The sequence below is a fragment of the Syngnathus scovelli genome, chromosome 18, assembly GCF_024217435.2.
Source record: "Syngnathus scovelli strain Florida chromosome 18, RoL_Ssco_1.2, whole genome shotgun sequence".
NCBI classification, from domain to species: domain Eukaryota; kingdom Metazoa; phylum Chordata; class Actinopteri; order Syngnathiformes; family Syngnathidae; genus Syngnathus; species Syngnathus scovelli.
In genome coordinates, this window is record NC_090864.1 from 10,176,301 (window position 1) to 10,191,444 (window position 15,144).

Below are 15,144 nucleotides of genomic sequence, written 5' to 3' on the forward strand. Positions count from 1 at the left end.
ACCAAGCAGAAATATTTCACTTTTACAAACAAATGCGTTGCAACTCCACACTTTTAGACGACAAAACTCTACAAATACTGTTGAATATTAAAAACTATTAACAGTCGTTTAAATTGCACGAAAAAATAGTTTTTAAAAAAACGTGTGTTTTCGTGGTGGACTCTTCCGATCACGCTGTATCTCGCGTGAGTTGCACCTCTAGAAGGATGTTCTCGCGTGACTTAAACCAATGGGTAAAAATAAAGGGTGTGACACAACCCGTTGAATGGTTCCCGTTGCAGATTTGGAAAGGTACCGTGCATTTATTAAACATTAGTATTCTATAATTCAGTTACGTTACTATTGGGTCTATTTCATTCCAGCTATCACCTATTAGTACACGTGTTTTTCATTTTGAAGCCTACTTCTAGATTCCACGTGTGAAAAGGGCTAGTATGACGTAACATCCGGCTAGGTATTGTTTACGTTTTCTGAGTTTAAGGTTAGGAAATTGTTTCGGAGAGCCGACTTTATTTGTCTCATGTCTTGAAAGTAAACTTAGAGGAAAGCACTCTCAGTGTGAGGTTCTTTTTTTTTATTACCTAAGGTAAAAAAGTGTTTTTCCCTTTTGTGTTTTCCTCCAGAATGCCCATTGAAGTCAAGCCTCGAATTGTGGTTCTCTATGGGTCTCAAAAAGGTCAAGCCCAGTCCATTGCGGAAGGGATAGCTGAAGAGGCAGAGGAGCATGGACTACTTGCTGAGCTCAGCTGTTTAAATCAGAAAGAGAAGGTAGAAAGAGCATGTGGGATTTGTTTTCATAGATCATGCTGCTGACATGCCATAATGCTTGAATGTGGTCATCTACAATGTGGTTGCTTCTTCTTGATGGATGCACTTATGTCTGGTTTATTATTTCAGTACAATTTGGAGAAGGAAAATTCCCCTGTTGTCTTTATTGTGTCTACTACTGGAGATGGGGAGCCACCAGACAATGCCCTGCAATTTGTGAAGCACATCAAGAAGAAGACCCTCTCCTCAGAACACTATAAACATCTCCACTATGCACTTTTAGGTAAATAAACCTTAATTTAATTTATCGTTTGCTTAGTACTCTGTATTAATTTCTTATTTGCTCTCTCTATCTGCTCTAGCTTTAGGAGACACCAACTACGAAAACTTTTGCAACTGCGGCAAGACAATTGAGCGCCGTCTTCAGGAACTTGGAGCTCAACAATTCTATGCAACAGGATATGCAGATGACGGTACAGGGTAAGTTCTGAGAAGGAATTTGTAAATGTAGTTGCATTACTGGACATCTTTGTAATTTTTTTTTTTAATATAAATCCTTCCTCCCCTTTCTTTTTCCCAAGGTTGGAGTTGGTTGTAGACCCTTGGCTTGAAGGACTGTGGAAAGCTGTCAAAGGCGCTTTAACAAATATGGCTTCTGATTGGAGTATGGACAAGACAATTCCAGATTCATCAATACCACATGTTGAACTAAACCGCCTAAGCCTCACTGACCAGTCTCCCAACTTGGACCTCAAATGTGCATCTCCGGGTTCAGCTTCTGTTGAGGGAGTCCGTTTAACGGCACCCCCAGCAGAAACGCAAAACACTGATGCACCTTCACTGTCACACTCGGTGCCTCCACTGTCCGATTTATCTCTAAATGTTCCTAGTCTACCTCCACCTTTTCTAGACGTGTCTCTTCAGGAATTAGACATGGTAGATGAGGTGAGAATTCTTTTTATCTCTCCCGAATCCCCTTCTTGTGATAATTTAAATGATTTTGTTTTTTCAGATTTTTGGACCGTTAAACAGCGACACTCTTAATTTGGTCCCTATATCCCGTGCCGTTTGTTTAACAACGGGCGAGTCAGTCAAGACTGCCATCCTTCTTGAGCTTGACATCTCTGTAAGTTTGATCAAATATTCTCTTTTTTTTATTCACAGAGAGATCTGTATGTAATTCCATACTAACTGGTTTATCAATATGTTTTCTTCTTCTCAAGACTCACCCAACGTTGACTTATCAGCCTGGGGACTCGTTTGATGTTTTCTGCCCAAATAGGGCATCTGAGGTCAAGCGATTGCTTCAAAGATTGGGTCTTGAGGATAAGAAGAATCATCTAGTCCAAGTTTCTTTACTGAAAAACACGAAGAAAAAAGGTTAGCATACTACTGTAGCATGTTTTCCAAACAAAAACATGACATCATGCAGCAAAAGTAATATTTTTACTGTGGTATTAATTTCCTGCCTGATGTCATGTAATGTTTTTTTTTGTCCTCTGCTGGGTTTCAGGTGCTCAGGTGCCTTCATATATCCCTCAGAACATTTCTCTACTGTACCTGTTCACATGGTGTCTGGAGATTAGAAGTGTTCCTAAGAAGGTCAGTGTCAACCAAAAATCCAGAAGTGCAGTATGTTGTTTTATCTTTAAATAATAATACTGAAATTTCCATAGAACATTATGTAGAGAGCGACATTTAGTGATATTTATTATAAATATAATTTATGCAGACAATTTGTCTTAAATTTGATTGAATTCACACACCCCAATGGCTCCATAAATCTGAACTCAATGAATGTTTTATTTTATATTTCCATCCGTGTAAAACGAGGTCTTAAGGTGTTCTAATAAAGCCTCTTCATGTTTATGATTTTTACTCTGTAAAGTAAAAAAAAGATTGATATCTGACAAATGTTTCCTTCTTTCAGGCCTTCTTGCGAGCGCTGGCTGAGCATACAGCAGACGGCGTGCAAAAAAGGAGATTGCAGGAACTTTGTAGCAAACAAGGCACCGCCGACTACAACCAGTTTGTGAGAGAGACAAGCCTCTGTGTTTTGGAGCTTCTGGACGCTTTCCCATCCTGCTTGCCTCCCCTGAGCCTCTTTATAGGTCAGATCACTTTTTTTTTTGTCTTCATCATTTAGCAAGCAGGAGTTCTTCCATTTATTTAATTTGCTAACATTTACGAGGCTTTTATGTGCAGGTTTTAGTGTAGCAGGGACAATACAACTTTTAACCATAAAGGGGCGCCGTTGCCCTAATAAAGCAAGCTTTATAAATGGTGTTTTTTTTGTTTTTTTTTGCAGGAAATAATTTTTACACATCTCACGTTTGTTTCTTTTGTAAAGCAAGTTAATATTTTTTTTGTTATTTTCCCTCAATAATATTGAATTTGATAAATGTCACTTCCATTCCATTCTGTCTAGCAAATACTTGTCCTCATTTATTTGCCATGATGCGTGGTTTAGGTCTTCAGTAGACCAAATTTTAGCTGACAGGGAAATGACTTGGCAGCAGCTTTACATTGAAGTTGTCCTCTAAAACACCTCTGTCCATTTTTCCCTTTTTTACACTGACGTCAGTTATTTTTGGCCTTCATGCCAGTCTTTCCGCCACTGCTTTTTTTTTTTTCCTCTGATGCAGAAGTCAGCCATCATTATCTGTGGTGCTGGAAGCTGCTCAAAGCAACAGATGTTAGATTGAACAGAGGGTCCGAGGTTTGCAGAGGTGATCTTGGAGCAGAGGTTAATAGTGAAGTCTTACTCAGCGGGGTCAAGGACAGAGCGTTATGCACCCCTCCGCGTTCACTCGACTGTTCGATCTGGGTTTATACTTTGACGGTAACTACAAATAATGAGGACAGCATCCAAGTGCACGTTAGACTCCTTATGCACTTCATCTATTTTTATTCCCCCCCCCCCCCCCCTAATGTTTGCAAGCAATTTAACAAACCATTATAATTTACCGCAGAGCTCAAAGATAGTTGCACCAAGTTGGAGACGAATTATTTCCACCCAGGCTTGAACTTGTCCCTCAATTCACAAAAAAGATGAACATTGAGAATGAAGTTTCTTGCCTCCATTGTCACTCACTTGCTTGTTATTCATTGACAGTAAGACGAAAAAGCATTTGAAGAGCTCTATGACCTCGCAAGGCCTCGCTTACAAAATGAACTAAAAAACATTATGTGTGTAGTATTAAAAAAAAAAAAAAGTAAAATAAAAAAGGACATTTCTTTGAAATGGGTATTCAACCTTCCTATTTCTCTGTATGTGAGGGTTATTCATACATTAATATTTTACCATAGTTTTATATCTTTTTAATTTTTGCAGTAAAGAAATACATCTGCCACCTTGTTTTTGTTTAAAGAAATAGCGAAAAAGTTATTTTTCCAAGGTTGAGCCTTCTTTAAACTTTTATTTGTAATTGAGTCCCAGTGGATTTTAACTTTCAATCCAATCTTATTGATCATAACAAAGGAGAGGAGGGAGCCTGTATTGCGAGTTCTGCTTCTGATATTTAATTGCCACGTCGTTAAGATCGTCACACTTGACCTTCAAAATGAAAACATGACAACTTAATTTGATAGATCTCATAGGTCCTTGAAAGTTTTGTCCATTTTAAAGGACCCTGATGTCAACCTGCTGAGCTTCCTTCCCGTTAGCAGGTGTCAGGCTAACAGTGTGAGCAGATTTTGTCCAGCTGTTGATCTTTCCAAGCGATTTAGCTGAATGATGTGTTTTTGCAGTTCCTCAAATGTGTCGCTATTACTCAAATTCATCTATTATTCACATCCAACTCATCACATCGGTGGCGGCGCAGGAAAGGCTCGTCCTGTTGCGTCGCTCCTTCTTCGTTGACTTTTCTCGATTCCAGCGACCCACCTTTGCTAACGCACCGTGCTCTGCTTATTATAAAAAAAAAGGAGGGCACCTTCATGGCTGACTTTGCAATAGCGTTTGCAGAAGCAATCTGTATCCCACTGGCTTCACATCTGGCCACTTGGGATTCAAACAGCCTGACTTTGTAATTTTAATAAATATAGCAGCAGTATGTCCTGAAAAGCAGACATTAATTTGAGCGACGTTTGCTGAAAATAAATATGGTTTCCATCACGATCATTTTCCATCCATCCATCATGGTTAATAACATATTTGGAAGACAACAGGATGATTGACAGCTGTGCTTATATTTGTATTTTATTTTTTCAGAACATCTCCCCAAGCTGCAGCCAAGGCCTTATTCAGCGGCCAGGTAAGAAGACTGAAAAAAAAAAAAAAAATCATTCCTTCCACAGCTATGACATCATTTGTTAGCATTAACACGGCCTCACAATGATAAATGTCTGTCGTATTCCAACCCTAATATTCCAACTCTCATTTTCTTTCTCCGCAATGACACCTAAAAATAATTTGAGAACAGCAATAGGTAATCATAAGGAAGAGAATACCGAATGCATCTTGACAGTGACTATTAGCGGCGTTTGAACAGAGAAATGACACAAAACAATGATAAATGTCTTAATGAAGAAAAGTGCAGTTTTATTGAGTAATGATTAAATAAATGATTTGCCTTGGGGATAGTTGCTACATATCCTTTGCGCATCAATCAACTCGTCAATCTTCATTTCGTTAGATGGTGATATGAATTCAAACAATTCTTATTATGCTTTAGGTAAAAATTGTATAATTTTCCCAATTAATAAAAAAAGACTTTCCGAATTTTTACCTGAAAGGAAAAAAAGCCTGGGTGACCTGGTCCACGTAAAGTGCACTTCATCAGTGTGTAGATGTGCTTCCCGAATGAACTCCGTGATGAGAGATCTTGGAACAAACCAAAATGGACCATCGCCAGCCAGACTTTTATTTAAATCAACCTCCCATCTTTTTTGCCTCACTTAGCTAGTCATCGATTTGCGCTTCCTGTTAAGCTAGTACCCATTAGGGTCTGCTTTAAAGCTCACAAGGAACATGATCGTCTAAGACAAGGTCAGAACTTCTCAGCTACTCTCTCCGACTCGCTTTGCCGCTTCCTTGATTGTGAAAATAGCGCAAGCGAGAGGGAGAGAGACTGCTCCGAGAGAGATGGCGACTGTAGTTTATTGGATAGTGCAGACTTGAGACATTAGAGGCTTGCATTATTGATGTTCGAGTCAATAGAGGTCTTCGACGGCAAACAGGAAGTAAGAAGGAGAAGTACGGACAGGTGCTCTGAGGGATGATGACATTTTTTCCAACTACCTGGCAATGAACGTACGGAGTCTGAAAAGACATAGAAATATTTTTTTGATGAGTTCAGGGAAAGAGGCAGCATACAAAATGGATCCTGAATACTTTTAAATTTCCCTAAGCTATCAGTGGAAAAAGGTTTGGAGAGCCTAAGGAGATATATAGATGGAGCACCCTCATTTTTCCTCCTCACATCACATTAAGAGCCTTTTCATCTCTGGTACTTTGATCAGCTCCTGTCCAAATGGGTTATTTTTTTGTCTGAATGGATTCCATCATGCTTTTCTGTACCACTCTGTTCTTTATCTGTTCTTCTTCTCGTTTTTTTTGTCTGTGGTCTCTCAAACTCGCAGCTCCTGCCTTCAGCATCCGGGCAAGCTGAATTTCGTCTTTAGCGTTATCGAGTTCCCAGCACGCTCAGGTCGTCCTGTGGGGAGGCAGGGCTTATGTACTGGTTGGCTCTTTGACCTCGTCTCCCCTCTCCTGGTTCACCAAGGGAAGGATGAGTTGCAACATTGCGAGGCTCTGCCGCAGGTGATTGCACGATAAAAGGAAAATTGAAATATTTGTAGTCGAGTTAAGTTCACATGAAAATCCACAGAGTTAAAATAAAAAACAAACGAGAAAAAAATATACAACACACCATTATGCCGTTATAATAAATTGCTGTAACTGGTTGGAGCACTTCTTAAAGCGCAAAAGAAGAAAAGGAGATAGCAATGGAAGATGTTTGCCTTGGCGGAGGTATTTGAAAACGACTCCATTCGGCTCTCCTTCTTTGAGATTCCACTGATCGCCCGAGTTTGGACCTGTTATGTGGGGTCGATTAAAATCAAATATAATTTGAATTAAAGCAACTAAATCTTCTCTATCACACCCTGTGGAGTTGAGTTGGAGCTCATAAGTTTTCTCATTAGCCTGTCTTAGAATGTTAAGTAGATCAATTAATAGATTGGAAGGCCCGCAGTGGCTCCTCAGCACTCTTCTAATTACTTCCATTATTTAGAATGCACACTAATGTTCTGTGACCCTCACACCACAGATTCATGCGAGTTTGAGACCCAACCGCTCCTTTCGACTTCCACCTGACACGTCAGTGCCTGTCGTAATGGTCGGACCTGGTACGGGGGTGGCGCCCTTCATCGGCTTCCTCCAGCAAAGGTGAACAAATGTATATTCATGCATTCTTTTTGTGCAGATTGTTGCTCTGACCTTTCCGGACCTAGTAATGGAGATTCACAAATGTCTCAGTTTATGTATCCACTGCACATTTCCAGCTAATCTGCTCTGACAGTCGAATGAGGCCGACCTCAAGCTTGGCATCATCGCATGAGGTGTAATAATAAATTTAATGACAGTCAGCCATTGTTTTATCCATCTAATTAGGAATAAATGAGGTCCCTTACAATATATTCATTCCCATAATTTAGTCTGTAATGTGCAGCTTCTTAAATTCGACTTGTCAGGAATATTTGGATGTGACATCAAACATTTTGGGGAGGTTCTGAATTGACGGGTAGGCCACGATTGCAAGATGAACTGTCATGAAGAGTTAATGTGACCGTTTGAAGCTTCTCTCACTCGGCCTGATAGATGCGCGTTGAAGCGAGCCCAAGTCTCCCTGGACTTGTCAGGAAGCAGCGCAAACCTTTTTAGTGTGACTGACACGTTTAAGTCACGGGCGACCTTGCGCGGATGAGGTTGCGGCCCAGTCAGCTTCAATTGTCTCGAACTCACCTGGACAGATGACAAGGTTCGGAGGGTGGGGTACGTCGCCAGTGATAGTTTTTTCTGTTCTCAAAATATAAATAGTAAAAGAAATATTTACTGCCTGTTGGAGGGGAAAAAAAGGACAGAAAAATGACGGAGATTGAATCAGCTTCAACTGGGGTGAGCAAACTTTCGACACGCCCAAAAAATTCATTTGACATTTTTACAAGCAGTCAATTGTTTTGCACCCCGCTGTCGATTTGACTCATAATCAGGCAGGAAATGGACTTTGCACAGCTTAAGTCCAGCAGCTGGCATCGAATTTGAAATGCAAATGGATTGACATTCTAACTTTGCTAGCCACCAGTCGATGTTGTGCACGGTTGGAATTGCAGTATTTTCAGAAAACTTTTGGTTTTCTTCCTAATGCCATTTAGATTTCTATGGCAGCTTGTTTAGAGGGAAAACTAAATGGACAATGAATTTTTTTTAGGTCTCATGTGGCAAGCAAACTTCATCTTGATTTAATTCCACATAATCTTACCTATCAAATTTATTTATTTATATGATTTATATTTGACAGCGACCTCTTATTCATGAGCTAAATAGAGTAGAGGAACAAAACAGGGTATGTCAACATTGCAAAACAATTTGAAATATCAACATTACCATTTTAACATTTTATTTATGTAAATTGGTTAGGCCACCAGCAGTATTCAAATCATTACTTCAGGTTTTGTTTTTTTTCACTACAGACACCGGAACCCCCAAGCAAATTCCACCTCGCATTGCTTTTGTTCTGGCATAAATGTTTTATTTGTTTTCCCCCATTGTCGGAGTTTAAACTCACATATGCAGAGTTCAGCTGATAACATTTTACCGTTTCCATTTTGCATCTCATCCCGCTGCATTGTTCCAAATATGATTGCGCCGATCGACTTGCGGTCCGCGATAACAGCCGCTAGTTTGTTAACAGTCCAATCATGCTGAGGCTCTTAATGCTAATCAATTTTGTTTTGTAAAAATACACTTTTGAATTCAGATTGCAACCGGAAGAAGCCTCAATAAAAAGTCACAGACTCACTAGGTGGTGTCAAATGATTCTGTTTTTTAAAGAAGCTCTCCAACTCAGGTTGTTTGGTATTGATTCTATGCAAATCATGCGATGTCTGGTGTTTTTTTTTTTTTTTTTCACAGCGGTGACGGCAGTAAAATAAATATAACATTGAGCTGTCACCTGTCATATCTTTTATGCCGTTAAAGAGAAAATTGATGCCAGAGGCTAAACTTGACAAGGATGACAACCACCCAAAGCTTTTGGTAACCTCGACAATCAAATACAAGAGAGAAATTACTAAATAATTTAAGCAGGTTTTTTGTTAATGATAGCGATTGACAGTTTTGACACGTTTACGGAGGCGATTTATTATTTTCTGCTCCTTCTTTCTGTGTTTGAAATGCGGAACCAGAGACATTGACGCTGTCACTTAATGCGAAAGAAATCCACCCCGTCTGCTCGGAAATCAGGAGAGTGAACCATTACCCCATCAGTGACCTAATGAAATGTACCTTACAAGATAATTAGGATGTTTACCGAGTCCTCACCCTCCTCTTCCTCACTATATGGCCCGTTTCTGGTACGGACCAAAATGGAGTGCTTCCCTCATGGGATCGTGTTGCACGCTGTTAAGAGTCTGCCGATGCAATGATATAATTTGTATTCAGGGAAAGGCGCCTGCGTTGCCTGTTCAGAATAGAAGCCAGCTTTTTTTCATATTAGTATTGATTCCTTCAGGGCAGGCGGCACACTAAAATGAGTTTACTTGAAGCTGTTTGCAGATCAGAATGCCCAGGATGCAAAATGAAAGGAATTGGCATAATGCTTTTGACACCAAAATTAAAGGCTTGCTTGTTTTCTTTTTTTTTTTTTAAATTATTTGGTTATCCTTTTCCTGAAATTTGTTTTTTGGTTTTAAATTGAAATGTGGCAAAAATGCTCAGAGGTGACTGTTTGTGGTAAGATTATTCAGAATATTTGTTGTGTTGAGTAGCGGAAGTTAAACTTCATGACAAGGAACTTGAGAGAGGGAGAGATTCTGCTTCCGACTTTCTTTTTTTCCGGCACCGACCGGGATGCTTGATAGACAGCTCCTTCCCTTTTCTTGCCTGTCTCTTCTTTGTGAGTTTCATCATGTTGTCAGGGGAGAAATTCTCACCAGAACCCTTCAACAAATGTAAAAGCAATCTCGTTTGTTTGCTATTCCCAAGGATTTTTTTTTTGTCCATTCAAGCAATCCAGCAAAAGTGGATTTAAGATTATTTGACACGAGTTTAATATGATCATGAACTTCCATGCAAGGGCGAGCTTGTTTTATATTTTTTCTTTATCTGAAAATGACTTCCTCTGATGAAGACATTTGAAAAGCATTGCTTGAGGTGTTCTCAGTCATTCAAATTTGCAAACACCTCTAATTGGTTGATCAGCAACTAAATGAAAGCATTCGTTGATATGCATTGTGCGGCAGACCATTTAAGAGTCGTCTGCTTAATTCTTTAGATTGCACATGCAGAGGAGGATTCAATCTTGCTAAATAGGAAAGGACACCCAAGGATACCCAGCGTTTCCCAAAAGAGATGGTACAAAGAGCTCAATTTAATTGTTTCACTTTTGATGTCTTATTTCTATCTTTAGACTTGAACGAGATAGCAAGATCGGATAAGGCACTTGTTTTATTTTGAATCTCTTTTTTTTTTATATAAATGAAAGAAACCTTTGTGGTCAATTCAATTAGCCGCACTTGATTGGGTGCTTTATAACCATCTGGACATTTTCTGTCAAGCTTGTCGTCATTTGTACACCTTCCAAAAGGTTGCTAGTCAGTCACAAACAGATAAAAATCACGTCTTGAATGAACCAGTCAATTTAGTTAGTGAGGTTTATAGCCGCTATGGTTACAATAATAACCCATGGGAAGTTTGTTTCATAAAGTAGAACAAAACTAATACAGCTTTAATTGGAAAAAAAAGTGTAAAACGGCGGCAAATGCTCCGTAATCAATTTCGTACAATTTTACACGCGTTAACAGATGAGTTGCTTCAGTGATTGAAGATGGGGAGTCAGTTAATAGGAAAAATAAATGAGTGTATTAGCAACAATTGCGTCGTGCTCATGATATTTAGAAAATATACGATGAGAATTCGATTGTAGTATTTTCTTTTTTTTTTTGCTGATATCACAAAGTATATCATAATAGCTGTCCAATTATTTGTTAATTTCAGCCCGCCCTGAGTGCACAGTGATGGCTGGTGCAAAATTAATCGGACCCACAGCGGACATGATCAGAATATCTTTGTTACGGCTTCCATTTTAGGTTTGTGGCTGCTCTCGCCAGTCATCCTTGCAGATGTCAGGAACAGATACTGCTTTTGAGATTCTGCTGCTGGCATCATGAAAAGGTTAAGGGGGTCAGCATTTATTCTCTCTCGTTGGCGCCTCTACCACAAGGTGTGGGATGAAGGAGCAGGGACACTGACAGATTCTTCTCGCCACACCTACTAAAAATTACATTTCCAGCCTCCAAAAATAATCCCTGAAAAGTTTCACTTTTTGTGCACTCGTCAGACACACGCCATTTATTTTTTATTGTTGTATATTCTCTTCCCTCTGTCATCATCATCTCATTCTGTGCATAAGGCAATCGCTGCCACAGCAGATTTTGCTTAACCACTCTTCTTTAACCTCTGAGAATAGATTTTCTCTCGTCCATCTGTTTTTTTTTTTTTGTGAATGAAGATTGACCGATAACAGTCCCTGTTTGACTTTCAGAGCAAAGGAGAGGCAGCAGAATCCTGATGCCGTGTTCGGTGAGACCTGGTTGTTTTTCGGTTGTCGCTACAGAGACCAAGACTACCTGTTCAGGTGAGCTCTCCGTTAATTGTCGCATATGCTTTGCATACTTTTCAACTTGACGTAAGGACACTCAAAGTATTCCATTATTTTTAATAGCTTTAAATGCTTAAGAAATTCTGCTATTCTAGCATTATGTAAATGAGGGAATGAATATACAGCAGCTCGGCCGAGTCGATATTTGCACATGTCGCACTCGAGAAGTGATAAGTTTGAATCTTGACTCGGGCTTGTGTGAATTTCAATCATAATGGATTTAAGGTATTTTTACATTTAAATGAGGTGAATGGTGTAGGAAGATTTTTTTTATATGCCTTTTTTCTTTCTTTCTTTTTAAGAATGTTCCATCCTGTTGATTTGGCAAAGCTCCACTATCTCCCTGGGGTTTGTTTGTTTTGGTTTTCAGCTTAATAATGGCTTGCTTCACTGATAGTGACAGCACTTTGGCTCTCATATTGAGAGTTGACCGCAACACATTCCAAATGCAAATAGCTCACTTGAAATGAACGCTCAACCTTTTGTCAGCTCCTTGTAAATGGGATAATGATGGAATAACAGCTTAGCAGCCAATTGTCCTGTCAATTGTCGAATTTTTGTACCTAACAAGAAGCACATGAACAAATGATTCTACACTGCTCACTTGATTTGAATGGAAAAAAAATAAAGCTTTTTATTTTTGAATCAATTTATTAAGAGGCAAAAAGATGAGAATTGCAAGCGAGCTGTTCCAATATTTATGATCCTGACTGTGCGTTTTATCTTAATACATTCAGGGTTGCATGCCTATTATTTTGAAATCTTCCTCACCGTGGGAGTCAAATGAATCTCGGATCACACACAATGTCGTTTTAAAAAATGCATTAGCCGGCTGTCAGGTGCTGTTAAAGAAATCGCTGATGCTAAAGTGTCCAAAATAAGAGTTCCAGTTAAATAAAAATGCTAATTGTTTAAGTATTAGAGATGTGAACATTTGATAGTTAAAAACAATTTCTTCCCCGTGTTATTGATTCGTAAAAAAATGATAATCATCTCCCCGTCGGCAGTCGTCAAGGCTCGCCCCAGTCGCATTAAGTCACACTGAATAGATTTTGAAAAAAAAAAAAAAAATCAGTGTTGCATAACAACAGAAGTCCTTGGAGTCCCTCTTTATTATCACATCCTAAATAGTTTAACTTTATTTTTAGTTGTATTTGTCTGAATAATTCACTTTTCATGGTCAGAATTATTAGCAAACACTACACAACACAAGATTCAAATTTTCCTCCCATTTTAAATAAGTCATTGGTTTACCTGAGGCACACACCTTGACTCACCATAGTTTCCTCGGTGAGTGGTGTTGCTCAGACCTTCTTCCTCCTCAGGCTCTGTAGATAGCAAGGCAAAGGAGAGAAGTTGGCAAGCTCACCTCACTCGATAGCGAGCAAGGGTACACCCAACAGCAGGATTGATTAGAAAAACGCGTTTCCAACACCGCTTCGACCTTTCTGCTTTTCTTGTTAAGCAAAATAAATTAGCTGTCTGGCACAGCTTTTCTTGGACCTTTTGGCTCATCGGTGTTGTTTTTTTCTATTGAGTTTTTGTTCTTCGCAAATGTTGGGTGAGGAAATCCACACTGAAATGTCTTAAGGGGATGTTGGATGTGTTGGTGTGTTAGGTCACAAGGCCATGGCTCCGTATATCCAGATTTAGTCTCTCCTCATGAGGATGGGGAAAAACTGTTCAGTTTTGCCGGAAGGATCTTGGAAAAAGAATACAGGTCGTGACATTACTGGCGTTTGCTATATTCACCAATAACAGTGCTGGGTTTTTGTTGTTTTTTTGCCTCACCCAAATGACTCTGATACACCTCCAAACCACCTGATATTTTTTCTCTCTCTCCAGGGAGGAGCTGGAGAGCTTTGTGTCCAGTGGCACCTTGGACCACCTCATGGTGTGTTTCTCCAGAGATAACCAGAAGGAGGAGGAGGCCATCGTTTCAGAGAGACCTCCCAAATATGTCCAACACAACATGTTGCGCCACAGCCACAAAATCATCAACATCTTGATCAGACAAAATGGTTGCCTCTATGTTTGTGGGTAAGACTTGATTATTATTTTTTTAATCTTGGGACTCTGTATGTTGAGATTCAGAGCGAAGGATATTTATTGATTACTTTATTAAGAAGTCTGCATCAATACTTTGTCCGTGGTCAATATAACCTCACTTGTTTTAAATTATAATAATGAATAAATGATCAATCCACGATGTCAGCAACATATTCAAGATTGAGCTCCTACTTGACACGACATTTTATTCTCTACACGACTGAATAAATAGCTCTTACTTTATAATGAACGGCTTGGTAAGATTATGCAAATATTTCAAGATATTAAGAGAAAAGGAGATTTAAAATTGTTTTGAATAATTTTGGTAGAAACCGTTTACTACAGGAGTCTAAATTAGTTTTGATTAGAGTGGAAATATTGTTTTATCCATCGCGGGATGATTAAGATGAGGGCGGTGAACACGCATGATAAATGAGCTGCTTGATAAATCTTTTGCTAAGAACGCAAATGCATGTTGTTGTGTTGTTGTGAACCAAGCAAAATATGATTTCCTGCATACATACACTTCCCGTATATTCATTTCTCTCAGTGCAGTTTGAGGAAGACAATGAATGATGCATAAAAATGAGCCACGCCAACAGTTTTATAGCTCAGAGTCTCATGATTTATCGAGAGGGTCTCACTTTTTATCACTGCGGGGCTACCTGCTTCATCTAAATGATCTTTGAAACATCCGGACTAAATTAATTAAAATAAATCCCACCTCCACGTCAACAGAATGATGAATCCCTCCCAAAATGCCACCATTGCAAAATAGGGGCTTTGTCAGAGTTTTTGATTTATGACCATTGTCATTCAGGGGATGGAATTTTTCAGGTGTAATGATGATCGTTTAAAAGTTCTAGATTGTGTAGGCTAACCACAAAATAAAGTGCAATGTGGTGGGACAACAAATTTGATATTCTCCTCTTCCAACCCTCACCAGAGATGCAAAGAACATGGCTAAAGATGTAAACGACACCCTGGTGGAGATGATCATGAGTGAGCTCCAGGTGGACCAACTGGAGGCCATGAAGCAACTGGCTAGCCTGAGGGAGGAGAAACGCTACTTGCAGGACATCTGGGGATAAAAGAGGTCTTCTCTTTTTTTGTTTTTTAAAAAAAATATTATCCAAAACTCAACATACTTAGCTGTAGCCTTCTGAGCATTGCCGTGCTGACCTCAGCGTTGACATCATCTCATACTTTGCTCGTTGAGCAAAAGTGACCTTGGCCAGTCCAATATTGCTGCTTATTTGTTCTTACGGTGTGAAAATGCTTTTAGGCTTGACAAGCACTCCATGTTTATCCTGCCAGTAAAAGTATTTAAGTCAGATTTGATGGAGGGATTGCAATGAGACTCAAACTGGCATTCGGTTCCTCCCTAGATAAACAAAAGTCATTTACATGCAAATATAAAAAGGATTTTGCAGGATTTAGAAGT

The 15,144-nt window shown here is 39.3% G+C and overlaps 1 protein-coding gene across 2 annotated transcripts; it reads left to right on the forward strand.

Annotated features, from left to right (window-relative positions):
• Positions 1–189: 189 nt before the first annotated feature.
• On the forward strand, positions 190–14,811 carry mtrr (5-methyltetrahydrofolate-homocysteine methyltransferase reductase). 2 transcript variants are annotated; one of them, XM_049748625.1, is made up of 15 exons: positions 190–291; positions 624–768; positions 898–1,051; positions 1,131–1,248; positions 1,350–1,713; positions 1,781–1,894; positions 1,992–2,148; positions 2,282–2,370; positions 2,699–2,879; positions 4,982–5,024; positions 6,352–6,532; positions 7,041–7,159; positions 11,535–11,627; positions 13,497–13,691; positions 14,647–14,811. In XM_049748625.1, exons 1-15 carry the CDS (start codon positions 266–268, stop codon positions 14,789–14,791), a joined length of 2,124 nt encoding a protein of 707 aa, XP_049604582.1. In that variant the 5' UTR covers positions 190–265; the 3' UTR covers positions 14,792–14,811. The 2 variants fall into 2 exon arrangements, with proteins under 2 accessions (XP_049604582.1, XP_049604583.1); XM_049748626.1 differs by lacking the exon at positions 190–291 and adding an exon at positions 385–531.
• Positions 14,812–15,144: the final 333 nt, after the last annotated feature.

Bases quoted from the DNA above. Each gene is read 5' to 3' on its own strand.
- mtrr (XM_049748625.1), top strand. From the start codon at position 266: ATGGTTCCCGTTGCAGATTTGGAAAG. The intron at 769-897 runs GTAGAAAGAGCA...TTATTATTTCAG, and splicing joins GTTTAAATCAGAAAGAGAAG to TACAATTTGGAGAAGGAAAA. The intron at 1,714-1,780 runs GTGAGAATTCTT...TTGTTTTTTCAG, and splicing joins AATTAGACATGGTAGATGAG to ATTTTTGGACCGTTAAACAG.